This window comes from Haplochromis burtoni, unplaced genomic scaffold (assembly GCF_018398535.1).
Source record: "Haplochromis burtoni strain Fernald_Lab_line unplaced genomic scaffold, NCSU_Asbu1 Contig_26, whole genome shotgun sequence".
Taxonomy (NCBI): Eukaryota; Metazoa; Chordata; class Actinopteri; order Cichliformes; family Cichlidae; genus Haplochromis; species Haplochromis burtoni.
The window spans coordinates 604,198-626,105 of NW_024582387.1; the positions used below are offsets into that span (position 1 = coordinate 604,198).

The following is a 21,908-nucleotide window of genomic DNA, read 5'->3' on the forward strand; positions in this document are numbered from 1 at the left end:
GCAGCTTCATGTCGGCACCTCTGTGACACACACTGTGTGTCTGTGTGTGTGTGTGGAATTGAACTGAAGATTAAACACACACACTCAACTGCAGATGTTGTCCTGTCAATTTCACACTCTGCTGCAGAGCTTCGGCACAGAACCACTTTATTAAAAAACAGAAATTAAAGACTGCTACAGCGGCACAAACCTTCCTGAGTACTTTCATTAGTCAGTAAATTAATCAGTCATGTCAGCAAGCGTGTCTCCATCCACCTGTTTCCATCCGGACTTTCAATTCCTGTGTAACCTGAAGGAAACCACAAGAAATTAAAAAGTCACGCTTTTTGAAAAAGTTACTGATTAAATAATAACAAAGCCAGATTTAGTGAGCAAATCTTTAGGAATACTTCTAAGAACCGCAAGGTTGACCCAAATACAGAATCACGGAGACAGACACGCAGAAAGGGTAAAGAGAAAGTTAGTTAGAAAACCTGCAGCACAATTAGGCTGGTTAGTCCAAAAAAAGCACTGAATCTAAAACATGGGGTGAATCTAAGGAAGACTGAGGAACAAGAGGAAGTTGAAAATGCAATAGCCTGGCAAAGACTGATTGAAATTCCGAGTAATTCAGACAGCAAGGAAGAGAGAGGGGTTAAAAAGAAAGCAATAAGACACAATCAAACCAATAACATGGGTCAGGGAAAAAAAAGTCACAAAATAAACCACAAAGTAAACAAAAAGAGCGACCGAGAGCAAAAAAAGCACGGACAAAGAAAAAACAAGAGTCAACACTCCTCTAATCAAAGGAAGAGATAAACCGGATTTTAAAACACGAATGCTATCATCTTTTTCTTCCATCAGAATTGGAGAGTAAGTGTCATTAGTGAATTATTATGTCAGTAAACTAACTTCATGCTACATTGCATTTGGATTGAAATCTAGCTGGTGTTCTTAGTAGTCGCTGTTTTCGTACGCTGGAACTTGTCTGTGTTATCCTCCTCCTACAGGACAGCTCACTGAGCTTTAGCATGTCCACGGGCAGTTCCATTCAGTCTCTGTGGGCTTCATTAGCCTCCATGCTAACGCCCACTTACAGTAACAGCAGTCATCGCGCCGCTCCCACGCGCACACACATGGAGTCAGCGGGGTCAGGTGTTTTCCTCTTACCAGTGGGCTTGCTTGTACTTACTGAGGCCAGAGGGTAACCAGGTCTGAATAATAATAGCGAATTTTTTCTGGTTTGTCGTCTTGAGTTTCTCAGTTTGACCTCTGCAGAAACACTGACTCTCTGCTTCTTCACTCAATTCTGTAACTGACAGAAAATAAGACTTCATTTTAAACCAGACCTCTTCCAAATAAAACACCAAAACAAATAAGTGTAGCTTCTTAATCCAGAGCTCTGGTGCTTCTCCATCATTTGTCCTTTTTATTATTGTGTTATACATTATACCTTGATTAAAACAGCAGGTGATGGCCAAAGTGTTCAACAGCTGTTCAGAAAAAAAACTGGAAAGTAGACTATTAAATATCCAAAATACACTATCTATCACACAAACAGACTAAAACCGTAAGAATACAAATGAATTATTTAGTAAGTCGGTGGTTTCATATAGAAACTGTAGGCAAATCTGGTAATACCAAATTTAATAAATGATACTTCATTTAAAACGTGCCTGTTTTGCATGAAGCTAAAACAAAACCCTAACCATCGATGTGTTACCGGTGAGCTGGTAAATGTCTAGAGGTTAAAATGCTCATTCATCACATAATCTGATTGAAAGCTTCAGAGCGGGTACAAATGAACAGGCGAGGGCAAGAGTGATTTCAGGTGGAGCGGAAAACCCTGATCCACGTGTGCGGTTTACGATAATCTTCACCCGGTCCACGTAAATCTGTGTCGTGAAAGGCGGATGTTTCTCCTCCACTTCTCTCTGTCTGCCATCGGATCTGCTGTACAGAACTGAGGACGCTCTCCTTTTTCTCTTCGGGGCTGTGTATCTGTAATATCAGTGTTGTCCTCTCGGGATGGGAGGATGGGAGGAAGCGATGATGGAGAGGGAGGCGACGAAAGGCTGCAAGCTAATTAGGTTCTTATCTCTCCACGCTCCTCTTCCTGTCCTCTTCCTCTCTAATCCTGGTGGGCAGTGTTGTGCCGCTCAACGCCTCAACAGTCAGACACAGTGGGGGAATAATTGCTACATGCAGCACCTCGCTGCAGAAACTTTATCAGTCATTCCAAATGACACATTTCTCTTTCTCCTGTCTCAGCTCTCTCTCTCTCTCAGAGTGCCGTAAGCCTGATTCAAAAGCTCTTTATTCACTGTTCCATTTCTTTCTTCATCCCTTCGTTCTGTCAGAGGATTTTCACATTTTGACACTAAATGACAGCTCTCAAACTTCTCCTTGCTGTTACAACTTCTCCTCTGTCCTGATCTCTTTCTCATCTTTGTTTCTCCTTCATATTCTAGTGTCTCTACCTGCTAAAAGTGTCAGTAGCTCAGTTTTTCTGTATTGCAGCAGCACAGATAAGGACTGCAGAGGTTATCCCATTGGAAGATTTGATATTTTATTTTGCTTTTTCTTTAACAAATGTACTAAATATGCAAGAAATACCTCAATGGAAAAATCAGAAAGTTTCTTACTGCCATAATGTCCATTTGCTTTCTTTCAGTAAAACTAACTGTTGAATTTAAATGCTGGATACAGTGTCTGTTCAGTGTGGGGACAGTATGATACCCAGCTTCTGACAGAGAAGCGTTCCATGATTCACAATTCAAAATCATCCATTATTTGAAACTTTGCAAAGTTTAAAATGACCTTTCAGCATCAGTGTATACATACATGACAGAAAATAAGGAAAGGATCCACTTAATAAAATCTGTCTATTTCATCGGCACTGATCTTGATGAATGAAATGAAATATTAGTTGGTTTTGATCAGATGATTTTTTTTTGCAGTTTTGATATTTGTGGTTGGATGATTAATTCAAGTCAGTATGAGAGGGAAAGGCTCAGAATCTGTGCCAACTTTCATTGAAAACATAGCGTCACCCTTTTGTCAGGACAATTTAAAATCTTACCACTGAATGTGTGACATATTCAGACTGATACAGTCCCAGTCACGCTGTTAGCAGCAAAGCATGACATAGATGAGTCTCATCGTAGATTGATGCACAACATTTTATCAGCTAATGCCATTGCACTGTTTCCTGCCAGCTAACACTAAACGTAAACTACCCTGAAATTGAGTAATTTAATCAGATGTGCTTGTCTTCATCGCTGTACTTGCACTACCTCTTCTTTACATCCGAATGAATTAAAAGGTCAGACTGCACTGTCTCTAACCTCTGCAGAAGTCTGTTCCTCTGTGCTGTCTTCTTGCTCTCTCTGCTCTCTAACAGTGTGTTGTGACTGTCCTTCCTTCAGATGGATGTGGTCTATACCTTCCAGACGAGCCAGGCGGCGGTGCCCGGTGCCCTGCGCCGCCAGCCGTCCGTCGTCAGCCAGCACAATGACGCCACTGCTGCCAAAACTCTCTCTAGCCCCACCCACATAGGGCTTAGCTCTTCCTCCTCTCTCACCAACTCGGGTGGGGCTCTGCCCCCCGCTGCTGCTGCTTCCTCCTCCACTGCAGGCAGTGAGTCGGTGACTGGAGGCCAGCTAACAGCACGCTCCACCAGGCTGGACTCTGTCTTTTTTTTCCTCTGTTTGAACGTTGCATGACTTACCGACACTGAAGCCACTGCACTGCTGCTGTCGTAACTGGGTGTCTGCACGCCCTGAACTGATCTGGAATTTTTCATGTGAAGAGTGTGTCTAGGTTATTTATTAACTGCTCACTAAATAGAAACTTTTCTTTCTTTTCTACTTTCCTTCCTTCACAAGGAGCATAGCTTAGAAAGCTCTTCTAATCACACTCGTGGCTAAGTTGTATTGTCTACCACAGCTTTACAATAAAAGCCCCCCAAAGGTTTGGTGGAGAGCTTTAAATGTAAACCAGCAGCGAGGTGAAAAAGCTCTGTTTGCAATCGCTGCAATTAAAACTGCAAATAAAGCTGTGATGCTGCTGCTGAAATCTATAAGTAAACAAGTTTGAAGATGTGAGTATAGTAAGAGCTGAACATCACAAGATATTAAAAAGCATATTTGGAGAAAAAGTGAACATCTTTAAAGCTTGCTAATTAGCTTCATGTTACCCTGCTTCATTCGAACAGTGGTGCGAGTGAGAAACAAAGGTTTAAGATTCTTTTAGATGATTTGTTGCAGCATTCAGATGTTTCTTTCATTCAGTTCAGCATTTCTAGAACATTCAAACATTTTCAGCTCTATTGTACAGAAAAAATTACACTGAATGTGTTTTATTAAATCCTTTTAAAGTGTTCAGTACGTACATTACGGCTTTGAATAGACACCAGTGTGAACTGCAGTTTGACTGTAAAAGCCAGAGAAAAAAGTACTGAGAGAGCCTGCAGACAACCTGATCTGTTTCCATCTCTCTGCTTCCATGTGCTGTCCACTTCACCTTCCTGTGCTTTTATATTCATCTTTTTTTCTTGTTATTACTTCCATCACTTCCATCCTGCATGAAGAATTAAACTCACCATGCATCTATTAACCCATGATGAGACTTGGTGCCTGACAAGTCACTAAAGGCACGTGTGACCTACTAGAAGAGAAAGAGACGATGAATCGCTCTCATTTCCCCGTCCCATTTTCTTTGTTGATTTTTTTCCCCCTCTATTTCTCTGAGGCAACATCCTGGTCATCGAGATAATTTTATGGGTTAATCCTGTGTAGGGTTAAATCTGTCAGGCTGAGCAAGTCTCCCTCGTGGTTTAACAGCCAAGAGCTTTTTAACTTGTGAGCTTTGTGTATGCACGAGTGTTTGTGGTTGTTGCATGCATGCTCTAAGCTGCAGAGCTCAGCCTGCAGCTCTCTTGTGGTTCAGTAATAGAGAGCTTTGAACTGCAGGGTTATTAATTATAATGAAGAGTGTCTACTGGTGCGTATAAATCAGTGTGATCAGCTGCAGCCTCTGCGGATTCATCACACAGAAAACGACTTTAGGCCGAGAGAGGAGAGCAGGCCGAGGACAAAACGATTCTCACTCGGAACGTGATTAGAAATGCTTAACAGTGAGATTGTGTTTGTTATGCGTGTGGTGTTTACTGGGGTCGGGGATCGGCTGAAATATTTCGGTATTCCCGCTGACGCCATCATAGCCGAGTTGGTAAAACGTGCCCTCCAACCAGCAGTGACCCCAGAAAGTCAGTTTGCTGCAGGACAGTTAGTTTATGGTATTTATATCTTATTTGCATAGACGAGATCATGCATTGAGGTTAAATTTTAGCCAGATTCAGATTAGACCTCCCAGTCACAAGCCTCCAGATTTCACTTTCCCAGGTAAGCGCTGAGAACTACAGATGGTGCAGCTTCCAACAATCAGGCCAAGAACTGGAGTGGCTACAAACCACAGTCGGAGCCCGTTTTCTGACTCAAAGTAACCCTTTCATCCACTGGGAAAATCTTTTAACACGCAGGAACCGACTCGGGAGGATAAAATTTAATATTAATTGTTGGTTTTAGTGGCAAAAATGGTTTTATTACACTTTCCTGGAATGCGGACACTGCTTTCACAGTTTAAAATTTAAAAATCATCCAAAGAATCTCTCAGAAGAAAATGTTGGGGGATTTTAGGCCACTGTTGCTGTCACTGTTACATTGTGGGACATTCCTGCTAATTAAACCTTCTTTGTAGACAAAGAAGACAAATCCGATCCAGGTTTTTCCACTTTGGGACTATAATCATGCGAGGCGATGCTGTATTGCCTGACCTGAACCCCCCCCCCAATCACTCATTGTCCTTACTGGACATATTTATTAATTAGTTATTGATTGGAAACATATTTTTGGTTTGTAATTTCAGGCTGCCCAATGCAGGGAAGCGCTGTGATTGGTTCATGCAGGCATGTTGTCAGGCAACATACCCATTGGCTTTAAAAATAATACAAATTTACTGAAACTGAAATTTTAATCAGCTATTTAAGCACCATACAAATAAAGACGCTTCTGTGTTCGTGATTATGCCTTTTTTTCCCCCCTACAGTATAATTTTTATTTAACAAACTTGTCATCTAAAACTGGGCAGCAGAATAAGAGTTTTGTCTAAACAAATAGCTCCACAGATGCATTTCATACTGTGCTTAAATTATTTAAGGTTCAGTTTAGGAATTCATTCTCAGAGACTGATCTCTTACAAATGTAACGAAAGACTTGCATGTGTTTTTTGAGTCATTTTGGGTGATCTCTCATCAGGTATGAGATCACGAAGGCTGGCTGAATCAAAACCATTCACACCCTTTACTGTATTATGTAGTATGAGTGCGTTTGTCCTGGTGTTAGCCCCTGCTTTCCAGTGAGAGAAAATCTGAAAACAAATATGTTTGTAGTCTGTATTACGTTTCAGGTAATCCTATTACTCTTTCAGTGTGACACAATGTGACGATTCCCCAATGTACAAAAAGAATTATTAGTAAATATTTTTCCAGTTTGGTAAAAAAAAAAAAAAGAAAGAAAAGAAAGGGGGGGGAAACAGAGCCCAGCCCCAATCTATCCACTCTGGAAAGAACTACAACACCCACTGTGTGTCAGGCCTCATCACCCAGCGCCAGCATCCGTCCTCATTAATACTGCAGTGGCTGAATGGGAGCGCATACAGCTTCGACATCTGGAGCTAGACGAGTGGGGGAGCGGGTTGATAACATGCAGCGTCTTCTGTCAGGAAGTTTTGATAACTGAGTGCCAGCTCAGGGATAAATGAACACATCAGATAAATTTAGTTAACATTGCTAATTGTGAGATCTGCGCTGGTTTAAATGGGGTTTTCGAATGTTAGTGAAGTGACGGTTACAGTGGCGGTTTTGTTAAGGTTAAGTCGGCTGTGATGGCTAAAAGTTAACTAGGCATAAGTTCGTGTGTAGAAAGATAAAACATGTGATGATGCATTCTTTCGTCGATGTGCTCATACATTAAGAACCCAGTTTAACTGTAACTAAGGTGTCCGCAGACTTTTGGACACATCATATCAATATTTAACTGTCAGATATTAAAAAGCAGAATTATAGATGTAGAGGAAGCATCAATCGAACTCTCCCTGCAGACGTGTGTGCTTGTGTGCAGGTGTGCGTACTGTGGTGATTGTGATTCAGTGCTTCTCCACATGTGACTCCCTGATGATGCTTTTGTTTTTGTTGTGTGTTTTTTTTGATGCACTTCCTGCTATGAGCTGCCTCCAGCATTGACCTTTTTTGACCTTTTTGCGTTGATGTTTTGTGGATATTTTCAGCTTTCCAACCGTGTTCTCATTCAGCTGTTCCACTCGTTGTGTGTTTTTGTTTTTTTCTCATTTCCGTGCCCAGATTCAGACGCACGACCGCCACGTGTCCCATCAGCCCCTGCTGCCAGTTTTGTTTTTGTTTGTGTAGAAATGGCTGCCCACCTACGAGACCTCCTCTGACGTTTGTTTCCTCTCTTTGTTTCAGATTAAGGTGGTGAATGCGTTCCGTAGCTCCCTGTACGCGGGGCTGGAGAGCCCAGAGTCCCGTAGCTCCATCCACAGCTTCATGGCCCATCCTGAGTTCGTGCCCTTGTCCGAGGAGGAGGAGGCTCGCATCCCCACCATTAAGGAGACTGGAGACGAAATCGACCCCCTCCCCAGCTCCTCATCATTGATCCGGGGAGGAGAAGACTTGCCCACCACCTTCCCCCTCAACCTCGATTAATCCATCTGAGTTCCTCCTCTCTCCTCTTCATCAGCATCATCTGTCACCCCACCAACCGAACTGTCACACCGAGGAAGGGAGTCATGACTCATTCTGCATACACACATGCTTCACATCGTCTCCACCCCCCCCTCGGTCATTCCTGCCACGTTGTGTTTTTCATACTGACTGTGGCGTCGTTCTGCCTGTAAGTCTGATAGAGTCTCCACAGTGGAAGGCCTCTTCTAGTCCATTCATGTTTTGGTTTTTTTCTTCCTTTTTTTTTTTTTTAACTTGACATTCTTTTTGAAAAGCTTTTAAACTTTATTGGATTCGATCCTTGCAGGACTCGCAGCAGCAGCATGTTGTGTTCTGTACTCGCTTCATTCCTGCGTTCTCAAACGGCACCGAACTTTTCAAAGAGTGCAGTGAATCAGATGTACATACGCTTCCGCTCTTCTACACAGCTATAAGCCGGGTTTGTTGATCAGAAGATTTTTAGGCAAATGCAAAAATGTAACCTTATTATTATTATTGTTGTTTTTTGTTTTGTTTTGTTTTGTTTGTTTTTTTTAGACCTTGATCTTGATTTCTTTTTGAAACCTTCTAACGAATGTCAATCGATGGTTGATTCAGACTCCTGAGAATGTCTTGTGAGTGTGACACTACAGCTTTCAAGGTTAAAATAATGTTTTTCCCTTTATCGTGTCTGTATGTGTTGCTTTTTTTTTTTTTTTTTAGCTGCTGTGTTGCATGTGGAAGAACAGAATGTTTACTACCCAAAAATACTGAAGACGGCAGCGTCTGGAGGGGGCTCGCTTTCTGCTCAGTGGGGGTTCTGACCTCATCTCATCCAGTCAGGGTTCTGGTTCTCTCTGCCCCTCCCCCAGTTTGTCCCCTGTGAGGATAGGAAACGAGAGTGTGGTTCATGTTTTCCGTCTCTAGTAGGATGCATGTTTTTGTTTAATTCGTGTTGAGTCGCATGATAACGTACAGTAGGAATGAATATTCGGGATTCTGTTTCAACTTTGTGCGTCTGCAGCAGCGTCTGTTCAGAGCTCCATGAGCTTCCTGTCTGTAGGACTGAACCTCCTGTTACCACGGCAGCCTCATCGATATTCTGGCAGAGGAAACCATCAGGGTGTTTAACACAATCGATACCCCGGCGTCCGCGTGTGTTTCACAGTAGGCGAGTGCAATAAAAGTTTCGGTATCGGGGTAATGCGAAGTCACAAAGCCCTGAAATCCAATGTCTGTCTCGGTGTTGTCACAACACAGGTATCGCTGGTAAGATGAGGTCGCTACACACACGGAAAGCCCCGAGGGCCAACGACAACAAACAAAAGCTGCAGCCTGTTTTTTCCACTGCTCGACCCCCACCGTGTCGCTCGCTCGCCACGTGGCTGCGACCGGCCCACTCCAATCTCATGTCGGCAGCTGTGCACAGAGATGCTTTCAGCTAGGAGAGGTTGAATACAATCAAAATAGTAATACATGGATAGAGACAGACTAAAACACATGCATTCTCATCTCTGGTCTTGTAATACTCGCACCTGGACACCGAGGTTAAGTCGGTGCTCTTCCTCTGAGAGGAATCACGGTTGACCTCTCGATACACCGGGCACAGGGACGTGACCCTTTGCTGACCAAATTTATGTCACTCCCAAGCAGATGTTTGCATACCGATAGGTGTGAAAACTGTAACTCGTTTGTGTCTCCTCACTCTACACTCCGACAGGCTCGTATTAGACAAAACCCGCCCACCATCAGCAAGTTACAATTGATCACAACTAACTTCTTAGGGTATTTGCTTAAAGAGTAAACATTTCCTTCAGAGGATGAAGGAATATTAACCTTTTAGTTTGTTCAAGGAAAAGTTTAGGTAAAGCATTTCAAATCTTATTTAGTCTTCTACCCATTTCTTAAAGATCGTCTCTGTCAGAGGTCAGATTGTACTCTTAGTGCTTCATGTCTGGATCCATGAATGTCAATCAATCAATCAATCAATCAATCAAGGCTTTATTCGCCACGTGCAGGTTGCCCTGCAGTGAAATGGGACCCCCCCCCACCCGACCTTACACACAACACGGACATCACATGGGGATACAGGTCGATACAGAATGTAAGCTTGCCACAAAGTTTAGTTTTGCTATCAGTGAATCTGAAGCATTTTAAGCCTACGGGCAGCTCACATCTGTTGGTGTCACTCACATTTTTGCAGTCTGACTGTGGCGCTGATAAAAGAAGTGAGTTTAAACGCGTGTTAAACAGAAAACGACTGCACCGCTGACAAGTCTGTTTTTGGGGCAAAGACAGGAAGTAAATGGAGCTTTAAACAGCGTCTGGACCGTCTGCCTGTGTTTAAGACAAAACTTAGCTCCTTTCTCAGACTTTATAACTTTATAACATAAACTTAAATCAGCTGTCAGTGACATCACACAGCCAGGAGCGGAGAAGATGTTTGATCTTCACCATCAACATCATTGCTCTCTTCTCTGCTGTGTCTGATTGGCAGGCATCAGTGTGGCGGCCATGCTGAGGTTTACGGGAGACTGATGATGTCACCAGTCAGCCCATAGATTAAAATCCACTGTGTTCCTGCTGCCGCTTAGTACTTCCTGCTTGTCTGCAGATTACTGTCTTAAAAGAAGAAAGACTCATCCTCCAATCAGAAGCAGCGGTGCGTCTAATCCCCTCTTAGTCTGACTAGCAGCCATCAACCTATCTCTGAACTAGGACACGTTATTGAAGTAATGTGCTACTACTGCCATATTTCCAACTTTTGTCATGACTAGGTTTCCCCACTGATGAGCTTTTTCTATGTAACTCAGAGCCATATTTTATAGGTTGTCTGTATTGATTTTTTTTTTTTTTTTTAAATCTCATTGTTATCGAGGTTTGCTTTGGACTTTCTCACCCCTCACCCTTTCTAACCCCGTCCCAGCACACACCCTCTCTCCTCCCCTGGCCCTTTTACTTCAAACACGACCAAAAAAGAAACAAAAGAAGAAAAAAAACAAGGAGAAAAATCTTCAGTCGTCACTGCCGAACCAAGTTAAAAGGACCTCTACAATGTTTACATGAAAAGCGAGTCGGTGGCAGTTCGTCTGCGCTTCTCTCATCCGACCACTTCCCTTTCACTCCCTTGTTTTCCTGAATCTTAGAGTTACTATTTAACTAAATGGGGAATCTTTCTTGCATGGTTTTCATATAAAATTCAATGTTTTGCTCATTTTTTACAATTCTTCTGTATTTTTATATTAAGTACTTTTTAATATTTTGGAGATATATGAATATATATGTATAGGCTGAAGAGTTTGGTGACAGTACCGTACATGAATGAGATGAACCTACCGTGGACTCTGTCTTTTTACAGCTCTCTAAATATTTCTGCCACGTGTGTCGTCTTGGTCACCTGACGTTAGGGCTCAGAAACCTGCAGTGACTTGTTTACTTCCTGTCGCCCAATCAATTGGAATCTGAACAGTCTAGTCCCATCAGCCCCCTTTTTACATGAGTATAATCACTTTACCTGAGATGTTGTGACACACTACACGTTAAGTGATTTTTCGCAGTTATCCAACTCCATTAGAGTTCAGAAAATGCATCAGCTAACTGTATCAAACATTAAATGGGAGTGTATAATTATTTATCCAACCTCTGGGTTTGTTTGTTTCTCTGCTTTGAAGCTACAGCGACTGATTTCTTTGAATGAGTGGATTGATGCTGTTTTCCAGCTTGCAGGTGTCGGAGCTGACGACTTTAAAGAGGATCAAAGCTGTGTCCCACGTCATGCTCCGCCTCCGTTTTGAAGGGGCCGTGGTCCGTGAAGGCACGCCCACCTTTGCCCAAATTGACTTCCCAACCCCTCTGCGAGAAAAACCTCCGAAAGTAAGCTCCATGTAGTTGTAGTCAGTACAGAGACAGACCAAATCACAAAGCAAGCTCTGACCTCCCAGACTCAAGGTCAAAGGCTTTAAGCTTAATTTGAAGTTCTGCATTGAATTGCCACAAACCCCAGAGCAGCCATCTTTGCTTTTACTAGCTGAGCTGCTCACGTTGGACTCTGAACAACAGTTACTTTTACTTTAAAGCAGGAAGAAGGGAACTGAGCTGTAAAAATGAGAAAATGCCATGTACACTGGCAGAATACCAGCCATTGCATTAGCATTGTGATTGCACTAGATACAATCACAGCCTATTACATTTGGTTCAACAGAGGCATTAACAGAGTGCTAATCAATGGGTTTTACAGTGTATGCACAGCAAACACAGGCGACAGAGAGAGAAAGAATCGTGGGACAAGTCTAACTTCTTTATTGAAAATCTTATTCTGGGGCAAAGTTGAAAAATGACTTTTTAAGCTGTTTTTTCAAAATAAATGCCCATGTAAGGGCTTGCAGGATAACGAGTTCTGTGAGTTGCTTCAAGAAAGACTTTGGTACCACCGAGTAGACCAATCCTGTGTCGTGCACATCAGGATGGAGTGTGGATTCAGTGCTGTACTCTAAGTCAAGCTTTAGGTAATCTTAGTGTTGCTGTAAGTCTTTGAGCCCTTGTCCAAAGTTGTCACAAGGCGTGGTCTGGTTAGCTCTAAAATTTAGCGCTCTGCCCAAACCAGGTTAGACTGAATGTATTTGAGCCCACAGCGACTTGGCTTTGTGTTCAGGACTCGGTCACTGGTTAAACTGATAAAGGTGAGGCTTCACTTTGTAGAGTTAATATTTATTACAACATCCAGGCACAGCAGGAGCTTTATGAATTTACTTGAGGCATTAATGTGCATGGTTACATATTGGGGGTAAAGGGGGACTTGTCTGTAAGAACCCTAAGAAGTTTCAATCCGGCCCTGGACCACAGTTTGTTTGTTTTTGTGGTCATGAAATTCAGATCTTGGAGGAGGTGGAGCCTGTGGAGGGACACAGCTGCAGCTGTGGAGGTCATCACCGTTTTATATGCGACTAACAGCTTTCAGAAACTGTTTCCGGGAAGAGAGAAGGAACTTAAGAGCGTTGGTGACATCACTTCCTCTTCCCGACACGTGTCCGTTGGCTGTAAACGAGACACGCCCTCCAAACGATGACGTGTTTCCTCTTTGTTTTGTCTAACTGCTCAACACCTGCACTCCTCCTTAGAGTCAGTACAGTGTAAATATTGTCAAATAAGTGAATGAAGTGTACCTGCTGTCTGTGTCGGTGACAGGAAATGGGAGAGGGGGCAATCAGCCAATCATCACCCAGCAAAGCTTTAAGAATGTTCTGCCAAAGTCGTCTTTTTCTTCTGCACAACTTTGTCACCGCCTCCCCTCGCTTCTCCTCCCTCCTGTCTGGATAAGAGTGCCCCCAACCCCCACCCCGTGCTCTCGCCATCGCCTCACTGTGGCCGCGGTGGTCATGTGTTGGACTGCTTGGACTGGTTGCCCCTCACGTCTCATGCCAGCTGCACAAGCAGAGCCATGCAATCAGAGACTCTGCGGCGGCCTGTTTGTGCTACTGGTTTCAGCCACGTCGCAAACAAAAAAACAGTCCGGACGACACTCAGCAGACTGAAAATCCTCACCTGGATTTCGTTTTTCGAAAGTTCATTTCTGGACTAGATAAGATCTCATTTTGCCACAGATCTTCTTTTTTTTTTTCTTCCCTCATTAGGACTTCTGTATGGAGAAGGAACTCGCGTCTTATCCGGTCACTGTTGCATTTTGACTGCGTTGCTTCTTCTTCTTCAGAGCACTGCCTTTTTTCACAACAGGAAATCTTTAAAGAACCTTCACAACCACATCAAACGTTAACAAAGAAAAAAAAGGGGGTTCAGTCGAACTGGAATATCACAGCTGGAAAAGTCATAACCATTTAACATATATATCTATATATTTATATAGTATATCTATGTATTTATATCTAATATATATTTGTATGTATATGTGTATTAGATATAAATACATAGATGTATAAGGTTTCTCAGTTGAACTTCATTGCAAAAAAGACTGAAAGTTTTTTTCTGTAATTACTATGATACACAGTAATAGGCGTTGGTGTTATTTTTGTATAAACATAATATCATCTATGTGGCATGCATGACATATATACAAAATTTGGTGGTTTAAAGCAATATGTCCAACCTGGTGCGATTGGTTTCCGTCGTGTTCTGTGTATCCTAAAATCACTCTGTACGGGAAAAAAAGATTTAAAAAAAAGATGATAAAAAAAAACCAAACAGAAAAAAGAGAAACTGCATTTGGATAAAACTAACTGTTCAGTATATGTGTTCAATGTTCTGTGTTCTGCATGTTTTAGTATGGAATGAAACATCCCAAATGTTGACTTGTTTTCCAAATGAATCTCAGTTACGCGCCCCCCAACACATGCAGCATTACACACACACACGGGTATGTGCACTGTGAGGTGAAACACTGAGGAAATTAAAACTGTGCGACTTCTGGTGGATGGATTGATGAAAGATGAAGGTTCTTCTTTTTTTTTCATCATCTCATTTAACACATAAGTCCACTCATCACGTCTCTCCTCTCCTTATTCTCTTTCATATCACACAAACACTCACTTTTACAGACTCTACTGAACTCATCACCCTCTTGTGTGCAGTAAGAGGAGGAGGAGGGAGGAAGGTGATGGCAATTAAACAGGCCTGAAACATTCAGCATGATGTGGTTCAGGTGGGCGTCCATTCATCCCACCGATCACATTCATCGATCCATAATCCTCCTGAATCTCTCTACAGGCTACGCTGGACAGAAAAAGGAGGATAATGGAGTCATCATGTGATATGATTTAGGGATTTGAACTGTTTTTTTCAGCTGTGAAATGTGGGCTCTGCCTTGTTTCCCCATTTTCATTTACCCTCCATGTAATACAAAGAAAAACAGCCACGTTCCCTATTTTAGTGTTAAAATCTCAAGCGGCACCTAATTGTGTCGAGCAGCGTGCAAAATGCCATAACGTTTCCTGTTTTGAAGACACAAAATAAATCCTTTAGTCCTTCAGTTTCCACAAAAGAGAACGTTTTACTTCAAGCCTACATTAATAAACAGCTGCAGCTTAGATACAAACAATTATGGACTCAATGTTTATTTATTTTGTTTTTATCAGGCTGTAGAATTTAGCATCACAGTGGAAAGGACTGGGTTAAAGTGCATGAAGCATGAAATCTGACAGCAGGGTCGCTGACAGGATTAAAGCAACACTGAGGTCATGAACACAATTCAGCCCCCAGCGCAAGCAAAGATAAAATGTTTGTCTCTAATTATTTTGATCCTTATTAAGTCTGCAACTCTGTTATCAGCGTTCTGTTTCTCAGCATCTTCGAGTAAACTTGAAACTTGACATTAATGCCTAAAAATAGTGAAATGTACAAGTTCCAAACTGCATTTCTTCCTTTCTTGTAAAACACTGTTTATGTGTCCAAGTTGTAATACTTTTCAGCTTTAGTTGAATTAATATGAATCAAAACAATGTTAAAAAGTGCTTTACAAAAAACACGTGATGCGACGAGATTAAACAAAGATAAAAATCCCAAAATTCAACCGTGCTCTATCATCACAGCTGACCAGTGTTGGTTATCTGGTCGGCTGCTTTGGTCCAGACTATATCGGAGTAACCGTTGGACGCTCTGTCAGAACTGAAATCTCTGCACAAACATTCGTGACTCTCGGACAGGGAATCTTCTCCCTCTGGGATAAAGGAACACCGTGATAGATGAGGGAGCCTGGCTGGCTTCGTGGCGTCCACAGATCTGGTCGGCCACAGTGGCGATCAGACTCCCTAAAAGAAAAATCCTTCACACTGACTTTCCCTTCAGTGCTAACACGAGGGTGACATTTTAGTGAAATATCTGGACACTTTATTGGACGGACAGACATGGAGTTTAGCACAAAACATTTGGTGTCCCCCTTTGAATGAGGTGTAACAGCTTTGGTGGTCCTTTAGCTTTCCATCAGCTGAAACGCAGAGGTCGTGACCTCTGTGTCTTCGGTCCTGTCTGCTAGACTCTGAGCCGCAGCGGTGGTTTGTTGTTTGAGCCAAAATAAAATGTCCTGTGCTTCCCTGAGTGAGTGTGTTCGTGTGGATGTATTGGCTCGACAAAGGTGTGTTTCCTCAGTGCGTGTGTGTGTGTGTCACCTTCCCTGTTTTTCACTCCCATCCTGTCCGTTCCTGTCAGACACCCTCCTCCTGTTTGCTTCAATCTATGCAACAGAATCCTTCAGTTCGCCTCCAGTGGTTCATCCGGTTTCTCTCCCTCGCGCTCTCACTCTGTCCGCTCGTCTCCGTCTTTATCTGCTTTTGTGTTCCAGTTCTTTGTACAGACAGAACCACGACACCACCTGTACACTGATATATGTCTGTGTGTGTGTGTGTGTGTGTGCGCGTGTGTGTGTGTGTGTGTTTGTGTACAGCAGCTGTGTGCACACAGATGCACATACACGCGCGCACACGTTTTCTTTACTCTTTTGTAAAATATGAACATGTGGAATGCCTTGGTCTTAGTGTCATGTCGTTTGAACTTAAGCTGAACAAAAGATGATAATCAAGCAACTGAGTACAAGTTGTTACATAAAGATATATATATATCTAATATATAAATATATATATATATAAATATATACAAATCTATACACATAAAATAAAGCCATTGAAATTTGAAATAAAGCTGTGTCAACTTGTGATTTTATTTTATTTTATTTATTTTTTTGTCAGATTTTGAATGTCAGGTTTTTTTAAAAATAAAACTAGACCTGAACCTGCTGGGGGGGATGAAAACCAGACTGTTTTGTAAGAGCTCTTATTTACAGATGTCCCCTTAATGCATCACACGAAGGCGATCATAAAAAGCACCGCAGGGGTCATAAAACCTGAGTGAGTTTGCATCTTTCCACATCTGGTTGCCTTTTCATAACCTCAGTGGCTTTTAGATAAACTACAGTGTGTGTCATTTCACATCGCTGCCTGCATGAAAGTATCTACAAATTAGAGGTTTACATGAGGTCGTCGTTGAAGCAAAAGCATTTGTGCATTTATCTCTGAGTGCGCATGTGTGTATTTCAGTGTGTGCGCAGATTTATGTGCTTTTGCGACCATAACAGTCTCAAAGGTTTAGTCCATCAGAGTTGCCTTTGTAAAAGCTGGAACTGTTTGGCTGGCCTGCCCCTTCAAAGGCCTATTTGAAGGCAACACTTGGTTTTAGAGATAACGGTTGGGCTAGGTTGGAGTAATGGTGCATTCACAGACTCAGGGGTATTTATTAATCCTGGGAGAAGATAGAAAAAGGAATCTCAATATATAAAACAAAAATGAATAAAAGCAGTCAAAGTGATGTGTTGAATTAGAATTAAATATTAGAAATACTACATGGATAGTACAGAAAAGTAAAATTAGTCCAGGTATCACAAGAAGGAGTTATAAAGTTTGATGGCCGCAGGCAGGAATGACTTCCTGTGGCTTTGAATTCATCTTTTGCTGAACAAAGTCTACGGAAATCAACCTGACTTCACTGTTTAAACCTTGGAGAAAAATTTGGATTCACCTGATGCCACAGACAGTGACCGACTCTTTATGTCCAAAATAATCCAAGGTCCACAGAGAAGCGTTGTTGCCAAGATTAAGCAGTATTAATTTTTTGCAATAAATGCAAACATTACCAAACTAAACTAAAAATAAGGATTTCAAAGACTAACTAAGGATTGTGTGAAATAAGGAGCAGTGTCTGTAGAAGTCTTGATCTTGTGAGGTCAAAGACTGTCTTCCTGCTCCAGCAACTAGTGATGAGATTTCCAGCTCTTTTTAGAGAACCGGCTCTTTCGGCTCGACTCACTAAAAAGAGCCGGCTCTTTCAGCTCCCAACCAGCTCTTGGGGTTGTTTTGTTGCTTTAATTAATTTATTATTAACAATAATATAAAATTATGCACAAAAGGAATTACTAATGTAAAAAAAAGTGGTTTTATTTATATATGTTTATTAGGGGTGCAACGATACACAAAATTCACGGTTCGGTTCGATACTTTGGTGTCACGGTTCGATATTTTTTCGATACAAAAAAAATGTTCATGCCTTTTTAATTTGTCATTTATTAAATTTTCACGGCACATTCTGCACCACATCTCTGTGCGTTCATCATTTGTTTGAAGCCAGCTCACCTCCTGCAACTACTTTTCCGAGAATACGCTTCTTTTGTGGTTCGGACTCCTTCTGACATTTCTTTGGAGGTGGAGGAACATCACAGTAATTGCTTAAAGGAGCTTGCTTCTTCGACATCTTTAAGAGTTCTAAACAAATGTCTGTCCTCCTCCTGAAAATCTTATGTACGCAAACACGCGTTGCAACTTCTTATCTTGTGCGCGTTTTTTATTTTGACAGCGAATGCGCACCTGCGGACCACTTATGTGCAGCCCTGGTTATTTAGCTCGTCATATTGCAGCCACAGAAATTCTTTTGTCCATGAAACCATAAAGCTGCACTTTCTTTTTGCCTTATAGTCTGATTTGTCATAACTTTTCCGTTTTGTGGTAAGCTTTTCTTTGGCTGTCACTTCTTCACCCTGACCTGTCTTATTTGGCTCAGCAGAACTAAAATATATATCCTGCTGCTTTTACACACGCACTCACATAAGCTCAGCGATTCTCTGCGCGATCAACCTCTCACATGTTTAAGCTTGCTGCGGGAGATTTCACTTGTCATGTTTGCATAGTAAGCTAACGATTGATAAGACGATGTCAGAGGAATTGGTGCGCAAATTATGTCGCTCTCTATACACAGTTCGCACGATTGCAAAGTGAAAGCAAAAAACAAGCGCAAATTCAAACGCGATTTCAATATGTCACATATTGACAGTGGCTCACCGATGCCAATGACATAATTACCCAGCTACATTTCCGAAAGAATGCAAAAGCATTGACATATATTTTTCCTTCCTACAATAGCCCGACGGGCAGGGCAGAGATAGATTTTGGTAGCCCGACTGGAAAAATCGCTAGCCCCGGGACGTCGGGCTAGCGATTTGCGAGCCCTGTATCTGATTGAGGAATCACTCATCTTTGGAAAAGAGAGTTTATTACAGAGAAATGCATGGGGCTGACGGCCAACACGTTAACGAGCTAACTGCGCTAACACACTAGCTCCCACCCATGTAATTGAGCATTGCGTGGCACATCCAACATACTGTTTTACTTTGTCCATGACGCGCTTACCTTCAGGGTCATACGTCACATGAAAACCAAAATAGTTCCAAACGCCAGATCTGAATGAGGGTGGGGAGGTTCAATTTGCCATGTTGCAAGGAGAGCTTAACTTCTGTCTCGCTAGCTTGCCCTGCGCTCAGTGAATCTGCGTTCGACTACTCCGCCTAGGCTGCACTGTCGAGCGCAGATCCACTGAGCGCTCAACACAGACAGCATCGTCAGAAGGAAAGTTGATAAAATAAATTAAAAATTTTGTATTGTTCGATACATATGCGTACCGAACCGAAAGCACTGTATCGAACGGTTCAATATCGATACGAGTATTGTTGCACCCCTAATGTTTATATATAAATATTTACGGTGGCCCCTAGAGACAAAGCACGTACAAACTCCAAAACACATTTCTAGCGTTAACTGAACTTCCAAAACAGAGCTACCTAGATCACTTAAATTACACAATTGAAAGCATATGTGTATTGTTTGTGTATTTATACACAAGCACTCATATATATTCAAATAATTTAAAAAATGTTCATTTACCTGTTACTACCACACACCAAATCCGGTCGTTGGTACTTGCTGGCTTGTGTAGCCACTAGGTAACAAAAGCTCAACACTGCGCCTAGCATCCTGGAGCACTTCTGTTGTGTTTTGTACGTGTTTTGAAGTTTGTACGTGCTTTGTCTCTAGGGGCCACCTAAATATACTTTTATTTATTCACTCCACATAAAATGTAATAAATAAATCATATAATACAAAAACCAACTAGTCACAGTTCAACTTTTAACTATTTAAATTTTCAGCTTTTTCCTTTTAAACAAATTTAAAGTGAAACAACACAAAACACTGCAAACCACAACACAATTAAATATAAATTAAAATATGAAAACAAAAAGAAGATGCACATTCTCTGTCATATGGCCTGCATGAATAAACTTTCTGAATCCTTTATCATCCGCAACTGAAAATAGTTGTGGATGATTACTATACCTTTCTAATGTGACGTTGTTGTCCCTGGCTCTCTTTCTCGTCTCTCCCTCCCGCTCTGTTCCTGTGCTACTGCGAGTGTAACTACCGCCCCTCCCCCCTCTGCCCAGCGCAAAGCACAAGGCTCGCATGCGAGTGAAGCGGAAAAAAGTGCGAGAGAGAGGGTGAGAGAAAGAAAAAAAAGCCCCGTGGCTCGCGATAAGGAGTCGGCTCACGGCGTTCACTTTAAAGACCCGGCTCTAAGAGCCATTTCGTTTGCCACTGACACATCACTACCAGCCACAGCCTCCAGGTAGCATCACTTACCTTTATCTCCTTTTCCAGCCACTAGGTGGGGCACATGTAATCATTTTTGGCACCTACTGTGTGATTAAACTTTTCTTTTATGTAGACAAAGGAAGAAAATAAAAGCTGGGAGAAAAGTGAGGAAAAACAAGTCAGGGTGCACTCTTCCACCAGTTCGGAGTTAGGGGCAAATGTTCACAGATTTTCAGTGAAGCTTCACTTCACTTCGGTCTGAATGCATAATAATTGTTTGACAGTTAGGTGTTGGTCAAACCCAGGTTAGGAATGGATTATTGATTCTCAAAGATGGCTAAATCAACATGTGTATATTTGCTCCTGGCCAGTAACACAGAGTGGAGCAGGGAGCAGTCACTGCAGAGGAAACACCAAGCTTATCCCAGCTGCCACAGGGCGAGTGGTGGGGTACAGCCTGGACAGGTCACCCATCTGTTGCCGGGCTCCTATTGAATAAAATTATAAAACAACTGATTGGCACTTGATAGTGCCTTGCACATAGATATTTATGGATGCAGCTTCCTAACCAAATCAGCTGATGGTTTTGAGGCTTAGAAAAACAAACAAACAAAAACAAACAAACAATAGTAACGTCATGTTAACAATGCGATTTGTCTTTAAGAGAATTCATAGTTGTTGACAAATGCAGGTACATTAGACTCTGTTATACACCGTGTATTAGCTGCTCATGCTTTTCATAAACGTTAAAAAGGTGTTGCATTTAAAGTGTTTTGATGTAGTGCTTTTTATTATGCAGGTGTATATCCTTTTGGCTCTGTTCTTTGAGACCTGAGTGATTCAAGGACCGAGAGACAAAAATGGCAAGAGAAAGATCTTGTGCACATTGCCCGAGGCCGTGCCAGTTGCATGTGACACTTACAGTTAGATTACATTTCAAATCAAGCAATCAAGATGTGATTGAGGTGCAGACCATCAGCTTTAATTTGAGGGTTTTAATAAAAGTATTGCATAGACTGTTTTGTTTTGTTTTTTATAAACAAAACAGTATAAACTGTATAAACCTGTTTATACAGTTGGGGAAACCTGCAGTCAGCTGAGACTGAAGAAGTCACTTGGATGAGTGACGAAACGTTTCTCCCACTGAAAACTCTACGTCCAGATGAACAGAATCAACCTTTTGGGATTTACTTACCTGAACGATTGAGCATGCATCAAGACAGTAAGAAGGACAGAATCAAGATGTTTGCTCATGTTGTGACTGTAATGAACGCTGCTGCCTCTATGGGGCGTTACTGAGCAGTCCTAATGTATTTTACTGTATGTTACTCAGCAAATGAATTTAGTGTTGCAGTGTCTTAAACCTGCTGTTTGGTGGTTCATGAGCAACACTCAGCTGCTCAGTACAACACTGCCCCTATGTGGATGCAGGTTGCTTTACAGGTGAGGATATCGTCCCAAACGATGGGGCACAGCCACTGCATGTTGAAATATTGGTTATGTTTTTTTGTTTTTTTTAGGGAGAAATAAATAAACAGTTTACTGTTGCTATCAGCGGCAATCATTATTTAACTAAAAATTACATCTTTTTTTTATTATTAATAATTTTTCCGAGGTGGTGTGTCACAAAAGGTTTGAGAAAAGCTGGTGTGGGTGTGTTATGGCCCACGGTAATTCTCCTTCTCTCTTCCATGTGGCCCATAATTGGTCCATTTGTATTTCCTGGTGCCTTTTCC

The 21,908-nt window shown here is 41.9% G+C and overlaps 1 protein-coding gene across 8 annotated transcripts in view; it reads left to right on the forward strand.

Annotated features, from left to right (window-relative positions):
* The window catches only part of LOC102302991 (plasma membrane calcium-transporting ATPase 1), a 142,348-nt gene extending 128,289 nt beyond the window's left edge, over nt 1-14,059 (forward strand). For 5 of the 8 annotated variants that reach the window (XM_042218960.1, XM_005917796.3, XM_014332238.2 and 2 more), the window contains one exon: nt 7,523-14,059. In XM_042218960.1, the coding sequence (XP_042074894.1) occupies nt 7,523-7,762 (240 nt within the window). In that variant the 3' untranslated portion in view covers nt 7,763-14,059. Of the gene's footprint in view, nt 1-3,407; nt 3,619-7,522 lie in introns of all 8 variants that reach the window. The other 3 variants (XM_042218959.1, XM_042218961.1, XM_042218962.1) reach the window with 2 other exon arrangements.
* The last annotated feature ends 7,849 nt before the right edge of the window (nt 14,060-21,908 follow it).